The sequence below is a fragment of the Phanerochaete carnosa genome (assembly GCF_000300595.1).
Source record: "Phanerochaete carnosa HHB-10118-sp unplaced genomic scaffold PHACAscaffold_2, whole genome shotgun sequence".
NCBI classification, from domain to species: Eukaryota; Fungi; Basidiomycota; class Agaricomycetes; order Polyporales; family Phanerochaetaceae; genus Phanerochaete; species Phanerochaete carnosa.
This window is the reverse complement of record NW_006767629.1, coordinates 4,202,097-4,228,113: the sequence shown is the minus strand read 5'-3', so window position 1 is coordinate 4,228,113 and position 26,017 is coordinate 4,202,097. Positions and strand designations below refer to the sequence as shown.

At 54.9% G+C, this 26,017-nt stretch overlaps 8 protein-coding genes across 8 annotated transcripts; 5 read left to right on the top strand and 3 right to left on the bottom strand.

Moving 5' to 3' along the window:
* Positions 1–224: 224 nt before the first annotated feature.
* On the bottom strand, positions 225–806 carry PHACADRAFT_192476 (uncharacterized protein; the record flags this gene model as incomplete). Its single annotated transcript, XM_007392556.1, has 1 exon — positions 225–806. One exon carries the CDS (start codon positions 804–806, stop codon positions 225–227), a length of 582 nt encoding a protein of 193 aa, XP_007392618.1.
* A 765-nt stretch (positions 807–1,571) lies between these two features.
* PHACADRAFT_115510 (uncharacterized protein) lies at positions 1,572–2,807 on the bottom strand. Its single transcript, XM_007392555.1, has 2 exons — positions 1,876–2,807; positions 1,572–1,821 (listed from the first exon to the last, which is right to left on the bottom strand). The coding sequence occupies exons 1-2, from the start codon at positions 2,783–2,785 to the stop codon at positions 1,736–1,738; spliced, it is 996 nt and encodes a 331-aa protein (XP_007392617.1). The 5' UTR covers positions 2,786–2,807; the 3' UTR covers positions 1,572–1,735.
* A 1,494-nt stretch (positions 2,808–4,301) lies between these two features.
* On the top strand, positions 4,302–5,925 carry PHACADRAFT_250938 (uncharacterized protein). The gene is made up of 7 exons (XM_007392554.1): positions 4,302–4,455; positions 4,527–4,627; positions 4,678–4,710; positions 4,765–4,876; positions 4,929–5,097; positions 5,150–5,757; positions 5,810–5,925. Exons 1-6 carry the CDS (start codon positions 4,359–4,361, stop codon positions 5,751–5,753), a joined length of 1,116 nt encoding a protein of 371 aa, XP_007392616.1. The 5' UTR covers positions 4,302–4,358; the 3' UTR covers positions 5,754–5,757; positions 5,810–5,925.
* A 1,248-nt stretch (positions 5,926–7,173) lies between these two features.
* On the top strand, positions 7,174–8,951 carry PHACADRAFT_115502 (uncharacterized protein; the record flags this gene model as incomplete). Its single annotated transcript, XM_007392553.1, has 4 exons — positions 7,174–7,451; positions 7,504–7,587; positions 7,642–8,514; positions 8,566–8,951. The coding sequence occupies 4 exons, from the start codon at positions 7,174–7,176 to the stop codon at positions 8,822–8,824; spliced, it is 1,494 nt and encodes a 497-aa protein (XP_007392615.1). The 3' UTR covers positions 8,825–8,951.
* A 275-nt stretch (positions 8,952–9,226) lies between these two features.
* On the top strand, positions 9,227–10,766 carry PHACADRAFT_158458 (uncharacterized protein; the record flags this gene model as incomplete). The annotated part of the gene is made up of 6 exons (XM_007392552.1): positions 9,227–9,473; positions 9,527–9,640; positions 9,668–9,795; positions 9,846–10,101; positions 10,142–10,573; positions 10,627–10,766. The coding sequence occupies 6 exons, from the start codon at positions 9,227–9,229 to the stop codon at positions 10,764–10,766; spliced, it is 1,317 nt and encodes a 438-aa protein (XP_007392614.1).
* Positions 10,767–11,185: 419 nt separating this feature from the next.
* PHACADRAFT_206274 (uncharacterized protein) lies at positions 11,186–13,910 on the bottom strand (the record flags this gene model as incomplete). Its single annotated transcript, XM_007392551.1, has 7 exons — positions 11,186–12,700; positions 12,760–13,007; positions 13,062–13,103; positions 13,153–13,195; positions 13,246–13,386; positions 13,442–13,776; positions 13,831–13,910. The coding sequence occupies 7 exons, from the start codon at positions 13,908–13,910 to the stop codon at positions 11,193–11,195; spliced, it is 2,397 nt and encodes a 798-aa protein (XP_007392613.1). The 3' UTR covers positions 11,186–11,192.
* Positions 13,911–16,702: 2,792 nt separating this feature from the next.
* Positions 16,703–19,741, top strand: PHACADRAFT_115500 (uncharacterized protein). Its single transcript, XM_007392550.1, has 6 exons — positions 16,703–16,771; positions 16,823–17,155; positions 18,633–18,859; positions 18,915–19,005; positions 19,069–19,283; positions 19,339–19,741. Exons 3-6 carry the CDS (start codon positions 18,651–18,653, stop codon positions 19,451–19,453), a joined length of 630 nt encoding a protein of 209 aa, XP_007392612.1. The 5' UTR covers positions 16,703–16,771; positions 16,823–17,155; positions 18,633–18,650; the 3' UTR covers positions 19,454–19,741.
* A 2,378-nt stretch (positions 19,742–22,119) lies between these two features.
* On the top strand, positions 22,120–23,869 carry PHACADRAFT_250931 (uncharacterized protein). Its single transcript, XM_007392549.1, has 9 exons — positions 22,120–22,151; positions 22,172–22,375; positions 22,434–22,440; positions 22,484–22,540; positions 22,600–22,807; positions 22,858–22,911; positions 22,964–22,988; positions 23,040–23,359; positions 23,413–23,869. Exons 2-9 carry the CDS (start codon positions 22,216–22,218, stop codon positions 23,659–23,661), a joined length of 1,080 nt encoding a protein of 359 aa, XP_007392611.1. The 5' UTR covers positions 22,120–22,151; positions 22,172–22,215; the 3' UTR covers positions 23,662–23,869.
* The last annotated feature ends 2,148 nt before the right edge of the window (positions 23,870–26,017 follow it).

Here is a 26,017-nt window from a genome sequence, read left to right as displayed (position 1 = left end):
CACATTATCCTCATATAAAATAAAATTACAGCTAATAGAGAGAATAATGTTATTCTCGACGGTCTTGGCCAGGCAGGGAGCAGGCCGAGTGAAGAACATGGTTAGGGTTATTGGGCGCCCTGAACTCGGGCATCTCGGGCATCTCGTGGTGATCGTCTAGCGAGGGCCCACCGCAGTACCTATCACTGCGTCTGCGCCGCAGACCAGTATAAACGCAGAGGCACCTAGAATAGAAGACCAGCATCAAATAGTAAAGCCTCTGCACGCCGCTTCACCATCATACGCTCACAACAATGGTCAAAGTCGCAGTCGCAGGAGGCACCGTCGGCGGCATCGGCCTCTACATCGTCGAGGCCATCGTCGAGGCCATCGTCGACGCCGGCAACCACGATGTCGTCGTCCTCTGCCGCCGCGAGAGCCATCACCCCGTCCTCGACAAACTCGGCGTGCCCATCGTCGCCGTCTCGTACGCCCGACCCCGCCGCGCTCGTCGGGGCGCTCGAAGGCGTGCACACCGTCATCTCGACCATCGCCGGCACGGACGCGGACGCCTTCAACGGACGCGCTAGCTCGCACTGCTCGACGCGGCCGTCAAGGCGGGCGCGTGACGCGCTTCGCGCCGGGCGAGTTCGTCGTGCGCTCGATCCCGGACAACCCCCATCGCGCTCTTCCGGCCCAAGTGGCCTGTGCTCGAGGCGGTGCGCGCGAGCGGGCTCGAGTACACCGTGTTCGAGGTCGGCATGTTCATGAACTACCTTGCCGCCGGCACACCGGGTCTCGGCCAGCCTGGACCCGTTCGTATTCATATTCGACGTTGAACGCTGCAGGGCGACGCTCCCCGGGGGCGGTTCTGCGTACTTTGTGCACACACGCGGGCGGAGGATATTGGGAGGTTCGTCTTGGCGAGCTTGGACTTGGAGAGGGTGGCCCGAGTTTAGTCAGATCAGGGGAGACAGGAGGAAGTTGAGCGAGATTGTGCAGCTGGCCGAGCAGGTCCGAGGTGAGTTCAGCAGGTTTTATCGTTGAGTAAGAACGGCGGTTGATCGTCATGTGACGTACTTATCTGAGAAGCAGCTACTGGAGACCCTCAATTCGCGCAGCCCAGGAACGCTCAAACACCCCAACGAGAGACTCGCTGCGCTTGACATGTATAAGATCCTGGCCCAGCTGTTTTTAGAGACCTTGAGGAGTAATCCGATGGAGTATGAGGGTCAGAACCTCAACGAGCTTTGCCCCCAGATGCAGCCGATGGGAGTCCCCGAGTTTCTGCGGCAGTGGTGGGGAAAAAAGTAATAAATCATGACTTGTTATTGGATAGTGGCTGAGACCACCGGAAATTTCGTGATACATCTGGCGAGAAAGTGACGAGAAGCACCGTTTCGCTTCCTGTAGGTGCGATTGCGCGCTGTCGGCTCGAGCGCAACGAGAGCGATAGAACGAAAGAGTCCTGGTCTTCGGGAGTCCTTTCTCGGACCCGTAGACATATGCTCGGTTGACGTGTGGACCTCCGTTACTCACAAGTATGGATGCCAGCCTCTGTATGCATCAAAACCCGATCAAGGGGCTGGGAGGCTCGACGATCACGGCTGTCGTGGCCTCGAATTTGTGTATCCATGCCTAGATCTATCGAATTTCTGCCCTACTGTGCCTTTATCCCTGGTGCGAGATGACAGCAAATGAAATATATCCAGGCGTGCTGAAGGTGCTGAATACAGGATAGATGGGTGCACAAGGACTAGTATGGCCGAAACTTGCGACTCTCTTTGAGCTTCTCGACCTTGGCCTTGTCTTCTTCCCACTTCTTCTTGAGGTCCATGAGCTCTGCCCACGGCATCAGTACCTCCACCAGCGCAGAGCATACAAGGAGAAACGCACCTTTCCGCTTCTTCTCGTGCACCTGAAACGCATAAAACGACTCCTTCTCCTTCGACTCCTTCTTTTGCTTGCGCCCGCGCTTCGACGCCGCGCCGGTCTGCTGGAAGCGTTTGCTCGCGATGGCGACGCCGCCGCCGAGGGTCTGTCCGTACGCGCCGCCACGGGTGACGAGCGTGAAGCCGTCCGCGTCGACCTGGGCCTCGCCCTGCTTGTACTTGCTCGCATGCCGCCTCTTGGTCTGCGCGTGCTCGAAGTGCGTCATCCACGAGTCCGCGTGGGCCTTCACGGCGTCGAGCGGCGGGCGGCGCGAGGCGTGGAGCGCGACGTAGTGTGCGAGGCCCGAGGGCGCGTCGGGGTCGCGCGGCCAGGGCCGCGGTTTCGTGTTCGGGGGCGCCGCGGAGAGCGCGCGTGTGAGGGAGGAGGCGTCGAGGAAGACGACGTGCGCGGCGCGTCCTGTGCGCCGCAGCGTCCGCGCTGTTTGTGGGGGGAGAGGCACGATTGGCGGGGCGGCGGCGGTTTTGTCGCCTTTCGATGTCTTGCGCTTCTTTCGAGGGCGTGCCGCCTCTGCTTCGGGCTCTGCTTCCGCACCGCTCATGTCCATGCCGTCCTCGTCCTCTTCGTCGCTGTCGCTCGAGGGTTCTTCCTCCTCCTCTGCAGGTCCATCGCCGTCAAAGATCACCTGTTCGACCGTCCCACTTTGCTTGAAGAGGAGCGTCACTTCTCGCTCGGTGGCGTCTGGGGGTATGTTGACCAGAAACAGTGTGCGTCCCTCGGGCAGGGCGGCGCGCCGGCTCTGGGCTGTGGTCTTCTTGGAGCCAGTGTGTGGCCTCGCATAGATGTAGTGTGTGGAGGAAGACGAGTACTGGACGGGGATGGGCGTGAAGCCTGCGATGGAGGACGGAAGGGACATGGTGTGTGGTGAAAATACTTGCCACGTGCGGGGACAGCTGTATTCGGATAAGCTTCCGTGGTGGCGCAGGCGTCTACTGCCCCCGCACTTTCCACTTGTAGCCACCGGACCGAAAGACGACGGGTAGCCAGGGAGGCCATCGCCGGGTGCATCGGCCGATACCCCCAAAGAGAGCCCAGTGGTGCGCCCAGATCAGCTTCGTTTCGAGGATGAAATCTCGGGCCATAGGCTACAGCACAAATGAAACGGTTTGTACTCGAGTACTCCCAGCACCTTTTCCCTGCTAATCCCGGCCATTTGCGAATGTACCGGTATCTCCTTCTTGGGCTGAACGTCTCGACTACTGTCTCATGCCACAATCTGAACCCTGCCCATGAGCTCCGCCATGAAACCACTGATAGTTAGCAGCTGACTAGGCCCTGCCTCACTGCCGACATAGGGCAATTCGGCGACGTCTGCGGCGTGGGTCGCCGCGGAAGTTTATCGAGCACAGCGCAGCAGCAATGTAGCTGCGTCCGGTTCACTTCGGACCTTTAGTACAATGTAGGATCTTGGTTGTCAAAGTCTACTGGCTCCTTGTGGCGCCGGATCCTAGGATCGCGGGCCAATGGGAATATCAACTCAAGGCGTCTTCCACCGTCTCGCCTGTTGCTGCGATCGCTTCCCAGCCGTATTTCTCCGTTCACTCCACGGTGCTGCTCTGTGACGCTGCAGCAACCAGACTCGGTACGCACCAGGGGACGCCAGGCTTGTCAGTTACGTCGTCGGGGCTATCGACTGCGCGCGTCGGGTTACGGAGGCTCGCGTCCCGAATCTCGAGTCAACGCGATCCATGGGGACCGTGCCGCGTTTAATACAACTTAGAAGCAGCAACCTACATAATACGGGACTGTCCGGGTGGAGATATCTTCTGCGCATACCCCGCACCATCGCAGGTTGAAACCAGCAGCGCAGTGGAGAGCTTCCGCTAGTGAGGGCGACCCGATGATGCTTGGGGTTCCGTTCTGATACAACTCTGATACGCATACACTAGTGCGCGTGGGACATAGTCAATCAAAAGCAGTCGTCATGGGACACTGCGCAGCTACTCATTTCTTGACAGATCACTAAACATGCCAAAAGCGGCAAGCGAGGAAATTTATCTGCGAAATTATTTCATATCCGAGGAATTTATGTCAGTGGAAGGCTTAGAGCTGCGCAACCCACACAATGAATTGTGCGTCGCAAAAGGTGCATATCAGAAGCCATTTAGCTCGTTAGAAGACCCACTTAGCCTGGGTACGGCTGGACACAGCCCTTGGAGGGGCGCAATCGCGAACTACAATTGCCGAGAAGCCGCCAACCCAAATGCGGACATATCTTGTCGGACTGAATTACCGTGTATCCACCAGCTCGGAACTAATCTCACCGCCATACGCATCGACTGCGGATGCAACACGAACCAAGAGGGTTCCAAGATGCCTCTGGGCACATAAAAGACAAGCCTCCTGACGGTGTCAGGTTCTCACCCGTCTCACGATACTCCCTCACCCGTGCAGTCCTGGCCGACCTCGAGCTCAACACACGCAAAGACATGTCGATGTCCCACGACCCCGACACCAAGCACCCGCGGACGCCAAGCCAGGGGTCGAGCTCACGTGGGAACGTGGTGGATCATACTGCGCCGAACGGTGAGTTTCAGTCTGGGCTCTGCAGCCCCCCGTCTTGTCCGCGACCACCATGAGCTCAACTGGCTCTGAAGTGACCGACGATCCCCCTATGAGCAATGTCGCCAACGGCAAGCGGCCAATCGCCGAAGGACATGTCATCAAGGTGCAGCCGCTGAAGCGTAGCGAGATGCAGGTGCGTTCGCCCGCATTATTCTACGAAAAGCAGCGTCTCATTTTAAGTAGCCTTCGTACGCGCAAGATATGGGCACCGCAGAGGTGCGTGTCCGCGATATCGCTTTGCGCTGAAGATGTGTCTAATGAGCAACACAGGTCACCCACGGGGTATACGGAAGCATGCTGCATTCGTTCGGAGTATGCGTCGGTTTCTGTGGTGCCATTCCTTGCTGCCCGCTTCCTAATCCATTCCGCAATGTCCAACAAGGTATGCTGCGCTTTCATCAGGAAGCTTTACATTGCTTATCAATGTAATTTAGGATCCGTCGGTCTTGTGTCACGCTTTGGCCAGTTCTACAAGTCTGTCGACCCTGGCCTCGTCCAGGTCAACGTCTGCACAGAGTCCCTCCGCGTTGTAGATGTCAAAATCCAGATCAGTCCCATTGGCCGGCAGAAGGTCATCACCAGAGACAACGTTGATGTGGAAATGTACGTCGCTGTTCATTGGATCAGGCACACTACTTACGGTTTGATGCTTCAGTGACTCTGTCATCTACTTCCAAATCATGAACCCGTACCGCGCAGCCTTCGGCATCACCGATCTCCGCCAAGCCCTCATCGAACGTGCGCAGACGACGCTCCGTCACGTCGTTGGCGCGCGGGCGGTCCAGTCCGTCGTGACCGAGCGCGAGGCGATCGCGTTCGAGATCGCCGAGATCGTGGGCGACGTCGCGGACAAGTGGGGCGTCGCGATCGAGGGCATCCTGATCAAGGACATCATCTTCTCGGCGGACGTGTCCGCGTCGCTGTCGTCGGCGGCGCAGCAGAAGCGGATCGGCGAGTCCAAGGTCATCGCCGCGCGCGCCGAGGTCGACGCGGCGCGCCTCATGCGCCAGGCCGCCGACATCCTCGCGAGCCCCGCCGCGATGCAGATCCGCCAGCTCGAGGCGCTCCAGGCGATGTCGAAGAGCGCGCAGAGCAAGGTCATCTTCGTTCCCATGCACCTACAGAGCGACGTCATTGGCCAGGCCGCGGGCCCCAGCAGCAGCGGCAGCGGCATGCAAAACGTCATCGCGAACGAGAGTGGCGAGGGCATGGGTTCCGCAGGCCGTGCAGGGCTATTGAACGCAGTCTCTGATGTTTGATGATGTGCGCGTTCTGGTTTTTTTTTCACGATTTTCATGCCCTTATTCCTGCTAAGATTACCCTCGTCTAACGTATTGGATTCCCCTTTAATGTGCTACGACTTATCAATCCATGTTCGTGTTTGCTTGTACTAGCTGTATTAGTACTCACTCCTGACTACATACTGCGATGAATATTGTTGATGTCTGAAGAAGCGATACACCAGTGAACGCTTCGCCTGACATCGTGATAAGGGCGGCTCAACAACTTACAATCGGTGTATGTTGTCTGTCGACATGGAGAGGGCTAGTGGCCTGATCGAGCCTGTGATGGTGAATAAGTCTACGCCAGTAGCTGCTACCTCGAGACATGTCTGTAACATTATATCAACCTTGAATAGTTCGTGGGCTACATGTACGATGTACTGTAGTTTACTTGTCACAGACTATATATATGGGCAGATGCTCGGATGCTTGTGCATTGTGTAAAGATCACCGGCGGCATGCTGGATAGAGGCCTGTTCCCGGCGCAAACACGTGCGAGGAGGGCTAGCTCCCCGACATTCTCGGAGTGCTTGCTACCTCCAGTTGTGCGCCACGCAACGGCGTACCATTGCAAGGCGCCAGATCGCGTGGTTGTAATCCCCTCGAGGCGTCGCACTAGTTACAGCCCGCCTAGATCGGTGTATTATCAGGAGGCTTACACGCAGCCTAACAAGTTCGTGAAAGGACGAGACACGGCACACTGCGTATAGCAGATCGGTATCAACACAGTACTGATTAGGCAGTCTCGATGCATTCATGTTACAATGAGGCGCGGTTCATCCCAGGGATATGCGCTCATGCGAGGTCTCTCATGGGAGAACACGCCTAAGCTCGGCCATCTCCTGCTCCAGGCTGAAGACAAAGATTGCAGCTCCACAAATCAGCAGCGATAGTGTCTTCTCCCTTCCCCAAGAATGTACGTCCTTGTCATCCGACGTCAGACGGTGCCTTCCTGCTCGCGGCAAGCATGCATAATGTGCCACGTATGCAGCGCCTCCAGGTGACACTGTCGCCGAGAGATGTAGCGGAAGTATCAAAGTCATCTGGCCGCCATTCGCTGCCGCCGGTTGGTTGCAGAGTACATTTTCGGGGACACCTCGCTGGGTGTGACCTCGTTCTGACCGCGAAGCAGGCAATGGGAAGGGCGAAGGGAGTCTGGGAGGAAGTCTGGGAGACGTGGCCTTCCCTAAGCAGCAGCTCTTGATGGTAACTAACCGACCCTACTCCCCAAAAATGGCTGAAAGTCTGGCCGATTTTGTGACTAAGCCCGAGCCTGACTGACACGTATCACGTACTTTATATTAGACGCCCATATATTGAATATAACGCGACGGCGGGGCCTAATGCTCACTTTGTTCATCTTCCTGCTCCCCGACATCGACGCTGAGCAGTCAAAATGCGGTTTTCGAAGGCTCTCGCTGCTCTTGCCTTGGCTGCCGTCGCCCTCGCGAGCGATGTCCTTGACCTCACCCCCGACACCTTCGACGAGCTTGTCAACCCTGAGCCCCTCATGCTCGTAGAATTCTTCGCGCCGTGGTGCGGGCACTGCAAGGCACTCGCCCCTCACTATGAGGAGGCAGCGACCGTCCTGAAAGAAAAGGGCATCAAGCTCGCCAAGGTCAACTGTGTTGATGAGGCAGACTTGTGCCAGAAGAACGGTGTCCAGGGCTACCCGTGAGTGCTATGCACGCTTCTGCGCCGTTCAGTTGCCTAACGCAATGACCAGCACGATACGGGTCTACCGTAACGGTGAACACACCACCTACACGGGAGCCCGGTCAGTGGAGGGTATCGTTAGCTACATGACCAAGTGAGTTCCACCGGTAACAGATTTGCCTCCGTGCGATACTCACACAGATTGCAGGCAATCTCTCCCTGCTGTTGGCTCAATCACGACGGAGATCTTTAACGAGTTCAAGGGGGCTGACAAGATTGTTGCTCTTGCCTTCGTTGAGTCTGCGTCTGACCCCCTCGCTGTTGAGTTCAATGCGACCGCGAACAAGCACCGTGACGATTACCTCTTCGGCATGACCACCGACAAGGAGGTCTTCGAAGCTGCCGGCGTCACTCCTCCGGCTGTTATCCTCTACCGTACATTCGACGAGCCCGTGACCGAGTACCCGTACCCGATCTCCTCGCTCACGGCCGACGACCTCGAGAACTGGATTAAGGATCTCGCGGTGCCGGTCCTCGACCAGGTCAACGCAGAAAACTACCAGGCGTATGCGCAGAGCGGCAAGCCGCTCGCGTACCTCTTCCTCGACCCGTCGGACGCGAAGAAGGAGGAGTACATCGATCTCGTGAAGCCAGTCGCGGCCAAGTACAAGGGCAAGGTTAACTTCGTGTGGATCGACGCCATTCAATTCGGCGATCACGCCAAGGCACTGAACCTCAATGAGGCCAAATGGCCGGGCTTTGTCGTCCAAGATCTCCAGAACCAGCTCAAATACCCGTACGACCAGTCGCATGAGCTCGAGGCCGCATCCCTTGGCGCGCTCGTCGAGGGCTTCCTCGACGGCACGATCGAGCCGTCGCTCAAGAGTCAGCCTATCCCCGATGAGCAGAAGGAGAACGTCTTTGAGCTCGTCGGCAGGCAGTTCGATGATGTCGTCTTCGACGATAGCAAGGACGTCTTCGTCGAGTTCTTCGCTCCCTGGTGCGGTCACTGCAAGCGTCTCAAGGCAACTTGGGACTCGCTTGCCGACCGCTACGCTGATGTCCAGGACCGTCTTGTTATGTAAGGCGACTCTTCCTGCTCGTAGCTGCTCAATGCTGACGTTATGTACAGTGCCAAGATGGATGCCACCGAAAACGACCTCCCGCCGTCTGCTAACTTCCGGGTCGCTGGCTTCCCGACGCTCAAGTTCAAGAAGGCAGGCAGCTCAGAGTTCATCGACTATGACGGCGACCGCTCGCTGGAGAGCCTTGTTGCATTCATTGAGGAGAACGCGGCTAACTCGCTCGAGAAGAAGAACGAGTCTGCGCCACCACCGCCGACGCCCGAGGCGCAGGAGCCCCTTGGACACGACCACCATGACGAGCTGTGATTTAATTTATATATATGGGTGTCTGCATCGGACTGGAGTTTCTCTTGTATCTTTTGTTTCTTTTCATTCTTATGTGCATCTCATACCGTAATTGAACATCTGCTTACGCCTCAAAGAGTGTCCGCGAGTGTTTCCGCACATACGCAGCGCGTTCCCCTAGGGTCTGTATGACGTCCGAAGGCCCCGCGTTCGCCGCAGCTCCCTACGCCCTAATCGCGTGTCGCTTTATGTGCATTCAGTTGACTCAATTTTTCTAGCCGGCTTGGTGAGAGCAGGCAGTACAAAGATTGCTGCGCAGATTGGTTCAAATAGGCGCCTAGCTAGTATTCGGTCATCGCACAGGCTGTCCTGCAACTTTCATCTACCTCACTACAGCCACAAGCCAGCCCCGTACTCTGAGCCATGGCGTCCTCCGAGTTGCTGAAATCCATTCAAGCGGGCAAGAAACTGAGAAAAGCCGAGACAAATGATCGTAGCGCACCGTTGGTGGATGCCCCGAAGGGTGCAGGAGGCGGAGGTAGGGTTGGTGGTGGTGTCGCGTCGTCAGCACCGTCGGCCCCAGCAATCGGTGGTGGCGGAGGACCACCTCAGCTTGGAGGACTGCTTGCGGGAGGTATACCCAAGCTGAAGCCGGTGGGGAGCGGACCAGGTGCGTATCTATCGTATCTCAGCGTCGCGATGGCCCGCTCACGATATGCGCAGCGAGACCGCCACCCAACCTCGGTAAACCACCTACGATACCAAAGCGAAATGGTGCGACGCCTGCGGCCCCAGCACCACCTGCACCGCCTGCGCCTCCCAGCCGACCAGCGCCGAGTGTTGCACCCGCACCCCCAAGCCGAGCACCCCCGCCTACCAGACCACCCGCCACACCACCTGCGCCCCATGTTGCGCCCCCTGCACCTCGTGCACCCACTCATTCTGCGCCGAAGCCGCCATTCCTCCCGACTCGCGCCCCACCAATCGCACCCGTGCGCTCTGCGCCTTCGCCTCCTTCAGCACCTCCAGCTCCCCCGCGTAGACCCCCGCCGCCGCCAAGGGGCGAATCATCCGCTCCCAGCCTACCGCAACGCTCTACGTCGGCATCGTCGGCACCCTCGACACCACCACGCGCCGTGCCTCCGCCGCCTCCTGCACGTCCACATTCTGCCGCTCCAGCACCACCGCCACGCCCATTATCCATGGCACCTGCAACTCCAGCGCGGAGGGTCCCTGCTCCGCCGGGCGCATCAGGACGAGCCCCGCCTCCTCCGCCTGCTCGTCCCCTCTCTGCAGTCGTGCAGTCTGTCTCAGCGAACGACTCTCCCGCACGCGCAGTCCCGCCTCCTCCTCCAGCGCGGAAACATGCCCCACCCCCGCCTGCGCGGTCTGCAAACGCGGTGCCAGCGCCTCCGCAGCGCGTGCGCCAGCTCGTCGCAGAGTCCGAGCCGGCTCCACCCCCACCGCATGCACCGTCTCCAGCCGCAAGGCACGCGACGCCTCCGCCTCCGCCTACTCGCACGGCACCGCCGCCGGTACGCAGTACGCCTTCTCCGCCTGCTGCGCCTCCTCCGCCACCGCCGCCTGCTGCTGCACCTCCCGCTCCGCCTGCTGCGCCCCCGCCGCCCCCACCTGGTCCTTCGCCTGCACGCGCCAGGACGATCTCAACGCCTGCAAAGCCATCTGCACCGTCCGCACCGACCAGCAGGACGCTGTCTGCGCCTGGTACGCCTCACATTAATGGTGCCATGAACGGCACACAGAGGAAGAGTAAGCGCATCGTCTTCGGATGTATCAGTACTTCGCTGATTATGTGTGACCAGTTCCTTCTCCGCCGCCCACAGTTGGCTCGCACACCTTCCCTGTCTCAGGCTTACCGCCGCCTCGTCCGTTTTCGAAGACGGCAAGGAAGTACGGAGGCGGGAGACAGCGCGGCTCGGACTTTGATCTCAGAGCGCTTTGATACCTATCTTTATCTCTTTCTGTCTCGCTTGCTCAATCACTCGTTTCCGACCGCTTTATACTTATTGAGCTTATGATCTCTGCGCCTTCTTCTTTCTTTTCGAGGAATGGTTGTCTCTAAGATACCGGCATCGTCTGCAGCAACATGATTAGTTTGCTGGCTTTAGCCGAGTCTGTAAGGGAGTAGGTTCCCGGGCTGACTACACGTACATAAATAAGTTACTAGAAAGATGAAGACAGAGTCGTAACAGAGGCCATGCAACATTGGAAGCGCATGCGTATTAATTAAAATTTGTTATTCAGAGCCTAGGTAGCAGCCCTGAAGTGGTCACGGACATAACCGTCCGTCCAGCGGTAGAATCATCCACGAGCATGACGTCTGTTTGTGACGCCTCGCGGCGCCTCCAACCATGACTTCCAGTCTGTTCTACCACTGCATGCTCGGCCGCCTGACAATTTCCAAACTGACACACGACTCCTGAGAGTACGCCGACGACGAGCTATCGCTCCGCCGGTGGCGCGAGATCTCATTCCGCGTGTTCGTGTCGCGATACTCTTGTAGCGCGGTACCCGAGAGTAGCGCAGAGGGTGGGGGATGCGGACCCTCTACCATACCCGCGCTCGCCGGTAATTCGAACGTGCTGCCGGTGGCAGTCTGCGGCTGCGCAGGCGCCGCCGGGGCGGATACGGAAGTGAACAGCGGCAGCGTGGCTGAAGACGCGGGCGAGACCTGGGCCTTGGGCACGGACATCCAGGGGGTGGGGAGCGCGCGCCGGCGTGTCGAGCTTAGTATGCTCGGCGGATGGCTGGGAAGGGCGACAGGCGGGACCGTAGGCGGGACAGGGTGCAAGACAGCAGTAGGGAGTGACGGAGCAGGCTCGCTGGTTGAGCTCCTGATCCGACTGCTGGACGAGGCTGTCGTACGGCGCGAGAACCGCGCGCTTCGTCCGAATGCCCCCCTGCGGGACTTCCTGGCAGCGTTGTTGCCATTGCCCACGTCCGGAGAAGGGAACCACTGCGCTCCAGGTGCAGGTGAGCTCTCATACACGGGTGTGAGCTCCGTGTCTGCAGTGCCGGCGGCAACGCTGGCACTGAAGGTGCGCACACGTGTCGAGGAACGCCGCCGCCAGAAGTGTCTCGAAGTCGAGGACGATGGAGTCGAGGAGTCGAGCGCCGAGAGCAGCAGCGCTTGGCGCCTAATAGATTTTCGGGCAGAGCGCGGCATGCCGTCGTCCCACTCGGCAAACGACCCAGCCGAGCTCTTGGTTGTCATGATAGAGGGGCTATGCGAGAAACGGTATGTAGTCCGACGTGAGCTGCGTGGAGAGAGCGCGAAGCTCGTCTGAGTCGGGGCGGGTGAGACGTGCACTGCGCCATCCGCCCGCCGCTTGCTTGGTGTCACCTGCAGAATGTCGGAGCCATATACAAGCGAGGACAGCGACGCGCGGTCAATCTCGTAAAGAACGTCGTCGTCGTCGTACAGGACAGTAGCCGTATTCTGCTCGCCTTCCGGACGCGGCACGGCGGGTCCCGACATCGCCTCGGGTTGGGTTTGGGATGTGGACGCGGCCTCCATCTCAAGCTGTGCCGCAACCTCGGCCTGCGACCGTAAAATCTTGCCCGGGAAAACGGAAAACTCGTGAAACTGTGGTGGCGCGCTGCGCGGGTGGAGAGGCACAGGGAGCATGATTGGCTTGACGGAGTGCTGCTGCGTTGTAGCCCCAGTGGTGATGATGATGACGTTCTCCATGTCAAGCGGGCTGTTGGCCTGCTCGAGCTCATCGGCGTCGAACATGTGCTCCCTTGATGCAAGACTGAATGTGGTATGAGAGGTGGAAGTAACAGAATGTGCGGAGTGCTTGGTCGCAAAGGCTGATGATTGCATATTAGACTTGCTAGAAGGATGCAGGGTCGTCCATTTCCAGTTAAAGGCCGCTGCATTCAATAAAAGCTATAAGCGAGGTTACACGAGTTGGACAACACAAAACACCTACCAAACACAGTCACAGCGCCGATGCAAAACGGAAGAAATTTCGCGACGACATTGGTCACGATGGAGTCTGGCACGACGGTGAGCAGATCGAGCAACAGAAGGCTGCACGCCCTGACGATAGTCACAGCCTTGACTGGGTGATCGCTGAGCCAGCGGCGTCGGCTTCGGGACAGTATCACGAGACGCACAATGAGATACGTCTCGATGACAAACCGAATGATGCTTGATGTCAGGGTGGTGGGAAGAAAGCTGAGGTTGACAGCCCTTTAAGTAGGGAGATTGCACGACAGTGATCAATCGTACCGTTTTTTGTAGCAGAAGACTATGCCAACACTTTGAGCTACCCTGCGCACAATATTTAGTTGGAATATCACGATGGGACAAATATACTCACTTCGTTGTGCCGCTGTTGGTTGCGTTCGTCGCGAACACAAATGCTAGTACGATTCAAATAATTGTATCCATGAATAGCAAATGGATCACCTACCAAGTCCCACGAGTGCAAAACCATACAACGCAAGCGGTTCCCATCTCTTGACACCAATCTGACTGAGTTCGATGATCAAAATCATCAGACCCAGCAGAATTGCGACCTGAGAGGCCATGCCTCCCCACGCAACCACGAATACTGTAAATGGCGTTTGAGACAAGGGTAACTGGAGGGGGAAGCACGAATGACATACCACAGCCTGTTTTCCAGGCGCTCTGGTTCTGGAATGCTAAGAGCGAGATGAAATAGGCTAGCCCGGCGAGGGAGAGGCACAGATTGAGCGTAAAGACGAGGGCCATGTGGTCGCTGTAATTATGTATGGAGGCCGTCTCCTCTTCATGTAGCGCGGCCTTCTCTGAGCACAACGTGGGGAGTTCGAAGGCGCCCCACTGCGAGAGAAAGTACAGATAGAACGATTGGAAACACCGATGCAGGCGCGCCAGGACACCACGGAAGAAGAGAGAGCTCGACATGTGCTGCAGACCATTCATGAAGACGCATCCGAGGAAGAAGGCAGATATGATGCGTCTGGGGACAATACGTGTAAGCCGCGTAGTAATTAGCAAGAAAGGGACGACGTACCCATTCGGACGGTTGAGATAGGACACTGCGAAGGAGTTTTCAGAAGACAACGATACGTTAGACCATCCAGGCAAAGACATGGCAAAACGCTGATAAAGCTTCCGGGATCAGTGTGTATAACCAGGGCCGGCCCAGCGAAAAGGGTGCGCCAAAGTGTTTTGGAAGAAGGGGGGAAGGGGGGAGGAATATAATAAAATAAAATGAGAAAGATGGAAAGAAGCAGAGAAATAGGCGAAAGATTGAGAAGAAGAATCACCGCTAGAGGCCAGTACAGGATCTGCCCTGCAGCATCAGTGCATCAAGCAGGACGAGGTGTCGCCTTGTGTCGTCTCGGGAAGAACCTGAGCGGCCGGCGAAATGCTATGCAGGATGAGAGCAGAAATCGGATCGGCGGCCATATATTGCACATGCGTACCTCGCTGAATATGTTTCAGCTTCTCGCGGTCTGATGGATGATAAGAATCAGCCACTGTTCGCCCAATTGGAGGGCAGTTCACACTTAAAATCATTTTTAAGTGTGAACTGCCTTCCAACCGGACGAACAAAATCTGCTCGTTCTACCTTCAAATGCGGTGTTGAACCACTCCTTGAATCAGACGCTGTTACGGCACCAGCTGGGACTGCAACAGGACCTCCTACAATTGGGTCATATGCCTGTCCGGGCCCTCCAAAATTTTGCCGGAAACGCCCGGACAGCAGGGTTAAAACGTTCGGATAAAACCAGGCCTCGGAGTCTTCGGCACCCAAAACGTCTGGGCTACGGGTAGGCCTAGCTAGACTTCGTCTACTGCCCGGTAGGTGCAGTTCCTTCGTCTTACCTAGCGAAAAACGATGCTGAGTACTAGTAGCAACGATACAAATAGCATCATACTGGTGCCACCACTTGTTAGGACTGTTGTCCTCGACCTTGAAGCCCATCTCGTCCGCCCCTAAGCCCGAAGTCTTCTTAGTGGCCTTCCGACGAGCTTTTACAAGTTCGTCGTCCGCTTCAGCAACTCTGCAAACAGTAAGTGCCAACTGAAACTTACTGCAACAGTATGGTAGCGAAATTGGGTGAGCTCGAAGCGCCTGCTCGGATTCAGTCTCCGCAGGACCGGCAGGGTAGGACCCCAGGTACACGATAGCTTGCAGGTGGTGTAATATGATATATATATATATATATAATATAATAAAACACCTCGGGCGTCAAATCCCCGAGACAAAGAGGCACTCTCATTGGCCAGTGATCCCCTCTCACGAGGCGCCTCTCACAGGGCGCTGCACACCCAGCCAACCGAAGGTTGGCGGCGGGCGGCGCGTTCCTCTCATTTCTCATTCGATTTCTCTTAATTCTCTTCTGAATTCTTCTCTCAATCTCTTTTCTCAATTCGCTCTGCCCGTGCGTAGCACGGGTCACCCTCTCGTCTAATATAATAAAACACCTCGGACGTCAAAGCCCCGAGACAAAGATGCACTCTCATTGGCCAGTGATCCCTCTCACGAGGCGCCTCTCACTGGGGCGCTGCACGCCCAGCCAACCGAAGGTTGGCGGCGGGCGGCGCGTTCCTCTCATGTCTCATTCGATTTCTCTTAATTCTCTTCTGACTTCTTCTCTCAATCTCTTTTTTCAATTTTCTCTGCTCGTGCGTAGCACGGGTCACCCTCTCGTATATATATATACAAACCAGCTTATATCCAAACCAGCTATCAGCTCTTTTGTTGTGTCACCCCTGTATACTCTGCGCGTATGATATTCAAACTTTCACATATTTATAATTATCTGCTGGCTGAGGTAGGTGGCACATAAGCCGGTGTTTCTGCCGCCAGTCTCACTGTTAAACGTTGAACGTTGAACGCCTGCCGGTCGCGGGGACGCGCGCAGGTCCCAACTGGCCCGGAGGTATCATTGATGCTGTTAGCTGTCCTCCAGCCACCGGTTGCGCTCTGCCAGGACCCGCCCTTCGCTGTCGTTGCGTGCTCCAGAGTCCAGCCCTCCACCTGTCTGCGCTTGCCGCCGTCGATGACCAGCGCGCCGCGGTAGTCTCCGACGACAATACGCAGATACGGTGGGAGCACACGCACGAAATCCTATGATGCGTCGCGCAGCAGTGCCGTGGCGCAGGATTTCGACCGCCATGACTGTCACATCACGCAGGTGCACTGAAAGCGCCACCTGGCACAAGAACGGTCCGCCCAGTGTCGAGTGTTGCGGCAGGAACTCGAGCACGCCCTCAAGCTGATGTTCCCGATGCATGTCAACCGGCCGGCCCAACGCCCTGCGCGGCCTCGAGGGTAAGGCGCAATTCCTCGTGGGTCATTGTGTGCAGATACCTGCGTGCCCAGCATGAGTCCTTCTGGGAACCACCAGCCCATCAGCGGGACGCGAATCCGAGCGGGCGCTTTGAACTCACCCAATTTCGCTACCATGACAGGGAGTGAGCTGCTCTTTCGGCCGCTCGCACCTTGGTGCCACGCTAACTTACCAGCAACTCGGCGAAGCCTCCGATATGCTCGCGCGCGAGCTGTGCAAGAAGGGCGTGGAAAGGGGTTCTAGAGTCTGCCTCCTCGTCCAACGCTCCCTGGGCATGCTTGTCGGGATCTTTGGTATCCTCAAATCGGGCGCGTCATACATTCCTCTGGACGGCGGCGTAGTCACCGAGTAGACGTTCATCTACGTGCTGAAAGAATCCGGCGCTGCTCTTATTGTCTGCACCTCGGTATTTACGCACCGTGCTCCCCACGGTCTGCAAGTACTATGCTTGGAAGACTTCGCACCCTCTAATGGCAACGGCACAATGCAACTCCCAATCCAAGAGCAGAGTTTATATCTCGATGAGGCCTACGTAATTTACACATCAGGTACGCTGCCGTTCCCTGTCTGCATATCTATGACCGAACCATACTCCAGGCACAACTGGCATGCCCAAGGGCGTGAGCGCGTCTCACAGGAACGTAACCAACTGTATGTATCCCCGCCGTTCTTCATAGCGTCTGCTCATCACCCGTATCGCAGTGCTCTGCCACGAACCTGGAAATCTCGGTATCTGCCCCGGGACTAAGGTCTCGCAGCTGCTCAGCGTGGCCTTCGACATGTGTCTGGGAAGTCCTCGGCTGCCTGCTCAACGGCGGGACACTCGTCCTGCGGGGCTCGAGCAAGCTCGAATGGGAGCGCACGCTCCAGTCTGTGCACGTCGTCGTCGCGACGCCGACGATCCTCCAGTGCTACCGCGCCGCGTACTACCCTGCGATCCGCGTCGTCGCGACCGCGGGCGAGCCGTGTTCTCAGGCGCTCGCGGACGAGTGGTCCGTCGGGAAGGCGTTCTACAACTGCTGTGGACCCACGGAGGTGCGTGCGGCGACATCAGGAAGCAGCGTCTGACTACGTAGCGAGGGCGCTTGCTACCCTGAGCCACCGCATCTGCCCTTGTCGGGTAGCGCACGCGTAGAGGCTCAGGAGTGCCTGGTAGTACCCAGCGGCAGCGCACACATTTTAGGGGTCACTACGGTATGCCAGAAGTTATATATTGGTTATTCAAGCTACAATGTGCAAATTTGTATGCGGGACACACACCTATGTCATTACTGGACTAAAATTAGATTAATGCACCGAAGAGCAGCACTCCAAGGCAAACTCGTGTGGATGTTCAAGCTCAAGCTCAAGAGGCGTCTGCCGAAGTACAAAGACGTCTGCCCTAAAGTGTTGGATGATGGCGCGACGGACGAAGGTAAGCGCTCGAACATCTCGTCGTCCCAGCTTCCACATCAGCCCATGGTAATGCAGCTCGACCATCCCTTTGGTATGCTGCCGAGACTATAGCCGTCACTGACTCTCCGCCTTCCCTGGGACTCTGGAAGAACAGACAAGAGCTGGCTGTGGTAGTCGAAGCTCGCGATATTCCCGGACCCCAAGCATACTGCTACCGACATGCCGCGTTACCATCGGCGGAGCAAGCAAGAAAAATGACAGTGCGCCCTAGGGCCGTGCCCTGTCTCGCTGAGTAAGGAGCTTGTGGACTGCGCGGTAAGCATCACGAACTGCAAGCGGCTGCGGAGGGCCGGGTTGTCCTTTGCCATTATATTCTTTCTTTAGCCAACATATCACTGATTTTTGGACCTATCAGGCTAGCATGTGCACATGCTAGACTCGGATACAGGTGGACGCGGACAGCAGGGTTATACAGGTGGCAGACAAGGTAAGTATTCTCTCTGCACGACTTGGCTATTACTGAGCTAATTTTGCACTAGCTCATAGAAATCCGGCTATGCTGATCTCTCCACCATGTCCCTCATAACTATCAAGTCCAATGCCGCTTCCCAGGCTGAGTAGGGTGACCACCGCTGAAGAGCCTGGTACTTAGGTGTGAGTACTGCCTTCTCTGTTGTTACCATGAATAGCTCTAAGTCATGCTGCAGATGTACTCTTATGCTTACTGTTTATGCTGCCGAAGTTGTGATGAGTATATGACTATGAGAGGGAGGTGTAGCATACCAACATGTACCTAACATAATATATGTTTAAATATATGTTTTCCCTCATTAACATCTATGGTGCGATTGTGTGCGCCGCGCCCCCGAAAGTGGTAACAATCTACTCGCACCTACAAACAAGCTACTGCCATACTGCGGTGAACTACTGAGCAAAGGCGGGTAGCTACTGGTGCCACGGAGGCGCAGCGAGAGCCACAGAGGGCTGCCGAATCGGGTACCATTCTACCAGTCTACCAGAACCCCGCAGCACCCGAAGCGCTGTGTGGCGCTGGCGTTTTTCCCTGATGGATGCTTTTTCGGCGGAAACACGGCTCATGTTTATTTGTGCGGTGCAGACTACAATCGTGAACACGATGCATCGTCACCGGCACCTCACGCCCCTGTACATCGGGGCCCCGACCTCCAACAACCGAGTGTACATCCTCGACGAGAACCTGCAGCCGTTACCGATAGGCTGCATCGGCACGATGTGGGCGGCGGGCGCCTGCGTGACGTCAGGCTACGTGAACAAGCTGGAGCTAACGCGCGATCGGTACCGCCCAGACCCTTTCTGCAACGACGGGCACGTAACCAACCCTCGTCTCTCTAGCTCTGTGATCTTACTGTGTGCACTACAGGATGACGTTTGACACGGGAGACCTCGGCCGCTGGAACGAACACGGCGAGCTGGAGCATTTCGGTCGACTGGACGATCAGGTAAAAGTCAAGGTGTGCTCCCACAGGCTAAGACAAAAACGCGAATGGCTCGCTCACACAGACCGCCCTGTGCAGGGTTTCCGCGTCGAACTCGACGGCGTGGCAGCCGTAATGGAGGCGCACCCCAGTGTCACCAGGGCAGTGTCTCTGCTCATTGGTACGGATTTTTGGGGGACCGTCAGCCCGTCTTCGGCGCCCATCGACGAGCTCAAGACATTCATCGAGCGCCGCCTACCGTACTACTCAGTTCCATCGCGGTATATTTCCCTAGAAATGTTCCCAATGACGAGGTGCGTGCTTCTTAAGGCTAAGAAACCATGCGAGTATCTCATCATGGACGTGTAGCAACGGCAAGGCAGACAAGCGTTCTCTTCGTAAAGGAGCGGTCTGCAGTGCTTCGCTTCTGTTAACGGAGCACAAATTGCAGGCCAAAGAGGGCACATGTCCTATTTTCCGATAAACTCTGTCCTCTGGCATGAGTGCGACAGTGATACTCTCTTGTGCATGCTGTATCGTCCATAGCTCGAGTGCATGATGATCGTGTCCCCGAGAGGAATCACAGTGCCACGCTGTGTTACGGTATACCGGGGTCTAGATGTAGCCTGAGGTCAAAGTCAAAGTTCTGCTGAGCGTAACTTATTTTTATATATCTTAGAGGTTTCCCCACCCGGAGGCTCTCCTTTCCATCATACTATATTTCTCTTCCTCACGAGAGCACAGCATATTCCAGCATTGACAACATTGGTTTAGGGGTACGGTGGTGCGCCTTGGGTAATACGGATTGTCAACCAAACGCCACAGCGTGAGATAGCGCAACCTCTACAACGTTTCTCCCACGCGATGAGCGGCGTCCGATCTCATAGTAAGGTCCCGAGGTTCTGTCCGTAGTCGGAGCGGGCCTTCCACAGCCTTCCCAGCCCTCTCAAGACAAGCCGACCCCAATCCGATCACGCATGATGAATCCAATCACAGGCTTGGGGGCCATAGTATTCATTCGCGTGCCGCGATCTTTTCCCAGGGTGCCCGATGCCGCACTGTGTCCACATTTACTCAAATGAAGCGCAAGTTGAGATTCGCGTCGGTTCGAATACGCCATGGAACTGTCTCGAGGCTGTCATCTCGGGCTTGAGGTGGCTCGGCATCATTGCACACATTACATCCGTGCCAAAAAAATTGCCATTGGAAGAGCGGCTCTTGCACACGAGAATGGGTGCAGCACACCCAGAGCTTTCACTGGCATCGAGAAGAGCCGAGCTCTGCTTGCCCGGGCCGTAGGATGTGGATCCATATGCTCCGAAAAGCGATGGCACGCACTTACCAAATCACATTCTCTGAGGGAATGCAGCCGTGCCGCGAGCCATGACAAGGTTCCCGGGCGGTGCCTACGGCAGGCGACGACGCACAATTGTGCTCGGCGGAGACTGCCCAGTCTAGAAAGTCAGCCTTTTCCCCCGTGTGTGCATATCATGTTCTACCCTATTTCGAACCTAGTGAAGAGCAACATAGCAGTCGGTGCTCCCGCAAGTATACCTCCTGCGGAGAAATTCTCCAACAAACTTACTGCACCTCCTCAAGAATGTCTTCGATAGGTACGGCTGCATGGTGACGCCATTAATCGAGTTTAAAGGTAGTTTACACAAGTCGAATGAGCGACGTGCGCAAACAGACTCGAAACGCTCATCCTCGCCACCTTGAGGCCCGCGGCCTCCGTTCCCCTGCTCGCAGCAGGATGAGTCCGACAGCGGACGAACACAAACCTGCTCAGGAGTGTTAGGTACGTCGCCGACGCTTTGTCAGCAGTGGACGTACCTAACTGGGATCCTCCTGAACGCAGATGGTATATAGGTGCAGCCGCGAGGGACAGGGGCCGCACACCTCGTCCCGTCTGACTTCCATCTGCGTTAGGTTTGTGCTAGCAGTCTCGTCACGCCTCGCCTGATCTGACCTCCATCTGCTTTAGGCTTCGAGTCTTGCTCCTTTCGCTTTCCCTCCCTTCCCGCCCTGTTTTTTCTTTGCTTCTGGCTTGGCTTGGCTGGTATGCTTTTCATGGACACTTTCGCAGCTGCTCTACCCGTCTTTGTGACTCTGCTCCTGTTGCGTGCCTTTTCTCGGTAACGCCTTACTGATGGCTGCTTTTTCATGTCATGCTTTAACTTCTACGGTTTTGTGTTTACTGTACACGGTCATGTCATGTAACCGGGCGCCATACACGGAAAGCGTCCCGCTCGCTGCGGAATTGAAATCAGGCTGTCGACGCCTCGCGTCGACAGCTGTTTATGCGGTAACCACACAGTCCTGCCCTCTCCCTGAACCTTTCACTCGGAGTCGCGCCTCAGTGGAGGAGCTGATTCGCATCCGCACCGAAGGTTCGCGGGAGCTACTGCCCAATGCGGGCTCGGCCGGTGACCGGTAAAGCCTGAAGTACAACGCGGCGCCGCACCCAGAGATAGTCGGAGCAAGTGCATCCTCATGGAGCGTCGAATGATTAATGAACATGCAAGCCGCTGTTCAATCTTCAGATATTTAAGGCTTATGTCAGAACCGTGGGTGCAGGGAGAACAACGAGCACATGCAGCCTCGTGGCGAAAAGCGCTTATTTACGGATCAATGATCGGAAAGCGTCCGGTTCAAAATCTTTCCGCGACCTCGCCAACGGCTGGGCGCACCGTGGCAGTCGCCCGGACTCGTCCGCTACGACAGCGGGGGTCGAAACCGGTCTAGTCTCAATGAGACGGTATGGGCCTTTGAAAGCTTGAAGCCCGGGGCGCCGTAAGTCACACTCTCGGGCCCAAATATTGTGAGTGAACGTGCACCTCTTGCCTTCAGTGACATCGCTGATTACTCAATTTGGGCGCGCTTTCGCTGCACGGAACGTAGACTCTCACGACGTAGGTTCTGTACGTCTGCGCTGCGGTAAGGTACGAGTACAGCCCCTTTGATTGACCCTCGATTCAGTGATACCGCGGCGATTTGTATCGCCCTACTCAGCAGATGTGGAGACCATTGAAGTACGCAGGACCGCATCCGTGAAAGCATCTTTCCGATCATCTGTTCGTCCAGCCAGATAAGAATTGCTGCCACGAATAGTTGAAGCCCGTCTCACGCCAGCTGTCAACGAGGGCCTTCGGGCGATAGTTCATCGTTTGCGGCACACGACACGCCGGCATCTTGCGGGGTTGGAACCAGTATCTCCACATGCTGAATATGGCTTATAAGTCGTGAATGAGCAACGCTCCACGGTACGCCCGGCCAGTACGCATCATGCCCACCATAGCCGACATTTCCTCCCTCGATGCCGCTGCACCTCCAGCTCCGCCTATCACACTCCCGCCCCTCGGCCTTTCTACGATGACGGCGATCTGGACATCTGCTATTCTATATGGTGAGTCGGTGTCTCTCATCATCAAGTAGCATTTGACCAATGGATTTCAAGGGATAAAGTATGACTTTTATACTGCGAGCTGCTGCTGATTTTTATCTCATACCGTAGCTGCATCATCTTTGGAGGCGCTCTCCATGTCCTATTCCGCCGCAAGGAGCGTAATTGGTAGGCACGGTCAAGTACACCATTCGTCTGGCTTCCACTGACGGACTACGAAATGCTAGGTACCTCATAATCTGGTCCTACCTGCTGTGGCTTGTGTCCACCAGTGATGAAATTGTGGCGTTTACCCAGCTATACCGTTCTCTGTCGAATCCTGCCTTGGTCGGAAATCCTGTGGCATGGGACGAGTACTGGCTTCTTGCAGATTCGCTTGACAGTGCACACTTGATAATTTACATCACCGTAGTCTTACTTCAGGATCTCCTTCTCGTAAGTTGCGCGACCTGTATCGTCCATCTGTGCTTACTTTACTGCTATAGATCTGGAGGCTGTATGTCGTCTGGGGACATAACTGGAAAGTTGTACTTATACCTGTACGTCTATTGTCCCACACTTGGAGACGTTAGCTGACATTGATAATTGCAGCTTGTGGTCGAGTTTGCCCACTTTTGTACGCTTATCCACCCCCGTGCAATGGCACTGGAAGCTGACGCTTTTGCAGCCTGCGCCTACGTCACCGGCGGCATTATACAGAAGGCTGGTGGTGGCGCTGCGACATCGGTTCAACATTGGGGTCTGGCTGGCTGGTCTCTGGATATCTTCATGAATACCACCGTCACACTTGCAATTGCCGGCAAACTCTGGTGGGCGGGCCGGAAGAGCCATTCGGCCGGCGGCAGATTTACATACCGCGCCACCGTCTACTGCATCCTCGAGTCTGGGGGCATTTTTGCCGGGGCCACCCTCATCTCCTTCTGCTTGGACGCCACCGGACAGGTCGGCAGCGCAGGAGGCGCCACATACTGTCTGAGTCAGGCTGCGGTACGTTCGGATTCTGCAAAGACGGCTGATACGGCCTCTGATGTCCCCTGCAGTCCATTACCCCCCTTGTGATCATCGCTCGCGTCGGGCTAGGTCTCGTTCACGGCCGGAACACCGCAACCTATAACGCGAGTGCACCTTCGCAGCCAATGGCGTTCGTTTCTAACCCGATGCAAGTTCATATCGGACGCTTGACGCAGTCGGATGATACCGAGCAGCACTCAATGACCAGGCTCGACAACAAGAGTATGAAGTCCTTGGACCACCCGCCGCAGGCCGCGCCGGGCCCCATCGATGATTAGACAGTCAAGTGAGTCATCCAGTGTACTACCCGTCTTTGTATGTCTCCCCGGCTTTTTGTTTTTCATCTTGACATATCCCTATTCTTGGCATGATCTTGTATTCTCGTATATTGACAAACGCGTTATGGCATATGCACATGTCACGTTGTAGAGGCAATTTTCTTTTGCAAAGGAGATAGGATGGGAGATTCCACTAGCGTATAAATCAGGAAAACATCCAGGTGTTGGAGGTGTTTAGATTAGACGACATGCCTTAGCTTGCCTTATAGGTTGCTGGGACCTGTCTTTGAGGTGTTGACCAACACCATCAAGGTGCTCAGGGCATATCGGTCCAAACACAAGAAGCGCAAACAACATCTGAACATTTTCCTGATGACTGGTTTCAGATGGATCAAAATGGGGTTAACCAATGTAGCATTCAGATCAAATGCTGATTGAAATATCAGTACTGCAACAGGGAGTGACACTACAGGCATGAGCTGATTTCACATCACTTGAAATGTCCTGGTCAAGCCATCAAAACTGTTTCATTTTTGAAGACTTAACCAGGGCTTTCTGGTGTCCCAAACTGATAGATTTGCTACCACTTTTGTAGCCATTTGTGGTGCAGGAAAATGATAAATTTTGTGTAGCCTGAAATGAACCTGAAATGACTCAATATGGCTACATTTCAGTACAGCAAAGAGTTCATGTTTCAGGAGACTTTGTGGCACATTTCAGGACATTTGAAAGAACATATGTAGAAATCATTCCTGCCTCATGTTTGCAATGAGGAAAGGTCCAGGCAAGGAAAATTTTTAATGGTCCTAAAATTACCATTAACAGCAAATTTGTAGTACATTTTTAGGACATTTCTGACTTATCTCAAGTAAAAATCTTCTAGCTCATAAAATGGCTTCAAAATCTATCAGAAATGGCAATTTCAGGACCATCAAAAAATTTCCTTGCCTGGACCTTTCCTCATTGCAAACATGAGGCGGAAATCATTTCTACATGTGTTCTTTCAGATGTCCTGAAATGCGCCACAAAGTCCTGAAACATGAACTCTTTGCTGTACTGAAATGTAGCCATATTGAGTCATTTCAGGTTCATTTCAGGCTACACAAAATTTATCATTTTCCTGCACCACAAATGGCTACAAAAGTGGTAGCAAATCTATCATTTTGGGACACCAGAAAGCCCTGGTTAAGTCTTCAAAAATGAAACAGTTCTGATGGCTTGACCAGGACATTTCAGGTGATCTGAAATCAGCTCATGCCTGTAGTGTGAGCTGTTCTTTTGGCCGCTCAGAAACTGATCACCAAGAGCTGAGACAAGCTTGGACTCCTGGCACTATACAGTGGCCGCCAAAAATAATGCACAAGACTACAAAGGAGTGTCAAAATCCCCCTGTATCTCCATGACTGCTGTAGCTAGCTGGATGATGTATATATCAATCTTACACTAGGTGCCAGAAAAAATGTGGTGAAAATGGCTAGAAAATGAGTAATATTGCAAAAATCACAGAATAATATAGACCACAGAGTAAAATATGCTTTGGTCCAAGTAAAATTCTATACTATGTGATGCTACTCTAACAAATTTAGAGTATAACACCCAGCTCGGATGGCTGAGTTATGGAGACATATTTATTCACTACAAAATAAAGGAATGTATGCTTGTATCTTATTGACATCACCAACAGCTGGGGTGTGTATAGCAAGATACTACATGCATTTTCTAGTAAATATCATCCTGTACACCGAGTCTTGTACCTTTATTCCTGGGTGCTGTGGAGATATAAATATTTCAATTCTATGAATAAATCATATCAGTGTAACTGTCTTCACAGCTCAGCCATCTGAACTGGGTGCTATACTATAAATTTGTTACAGTAGCATCACATAGTATAAAATTTTACTTGGACCCAAGCATATTTTACTCTGTGGTCTATATTATTCTGTGATTTTCGCAATATATATTCATTTTCTAGCCATTTTCACCACATTTTTTCTGGCACCTAGTGTTTGCATCAAACTGACACCTCAGAAAGATGCTACAAGTAACCTAGTGTAAGATTGATATATACATTATCTAGCTAGCTACGGCAGTCATGGAGATACAGGGGGATTTTGACACCCCCCCGTAGTCCTGTGCGTTATTTTTGGCGGCCACTGTAGATGCAGTATTGTCAGATATTTCCGTATCTGGGTTTGTTTTCTGCCACCTCAAGTTTCATACAATCTCATGACCTCTAGTATGGCAATGACCTCTGTGATGATTACTAAGCATCACACTAGATACAGAATTATCAACCAACAGATAGTTTTACAAGATGGCCAGCATAGCCACACGAACCTGGCTGTTGCGCACATGC

Excerpts from the sequence above, each read along its gene's own strand:
- PHACADRAFT_115510 (XM_007392555.1), bottom strand. The coding sequence starts at position 2,785 with ATGTCCCTTCCGTCCTCCATCGCAGGCTTCACGCCCATCCCCGTCCAG. Across the intron at positions 1,822-1,875 it reads GCACGAGAAGAAGCGGAAAG|AGCTCATGGACCTCAAGAAG; the intron begins GTGCGTTTCTCC and ends TGCCGTGGGCAG.
- PHACADRAFT_250938 (XM_007392554.1), top strand. The coding sequence starts at position 4,359 with ATGTCGATGTCCCACGACCCCGACACCAAGCACCCGCGGACGCCAAGC. Across the intron at positions 4,456-4,526 it reads GGATCATACTGCGCCGAACG|TGACCGACGATCCCCCTATG; the intron begins GTGAGTTTCAGT and ends CTGGCTCTGAAG. Across the intron at positions 4,711-4,764 it reads AAGATATGGGCACCGCAGAG|GTCACCCACGGGGTATACGG; the intron begins GTGCGTGTCCGC and ends TGAGCAACACAG.
- PHACADRAFT_115500 (XM_007392550.1), top strand. The coding sequence starts at position 18,651 with ATGCATCGTCACCGGCACCTCACGCCCCTGTACATCGGGGCCCCGACC. Across the intron at positions 19,006-19,068 it reads ACGATCAGGTAAAAGTCAAG|GGTTTCCGCGTCGAACTCGA; the intron begins GTGTGCTCCCAC and ends CGCCCTGTGCAG. Across the intron at positions 19,284-19,338 it reads GAAATGTTCCCAATGACGAG|CAACGGCAAGGCAGACAAGC; the intron begins GTGCGTGCTTCT and ends ATGGACGTGTAG.
- PHACADRAFT_250931 (XM_007392549.1), top strand. The coding sequence starts at position 22,216 with ATGAGCAACGCTCCACGGTACGCCCGGCCAGTACGCATCATGCCCACC. Across the intron at positions 22,989-23,039 it reads GGTCGAGTTTGCCCACTTTT|CCTGCGCCTACGTCACCGGC; the intron begins GTACGCTTATCC and ends ACGCTTTTGCAG. Across the intron at positions 23,360-23,412 it reads ACTGTCTGAGTCAGGCTGCG|TCCATTACCCCCCTTGTGAT; the intron begins GTACGTTCGGAT and ends TGTCCCCTGCAG.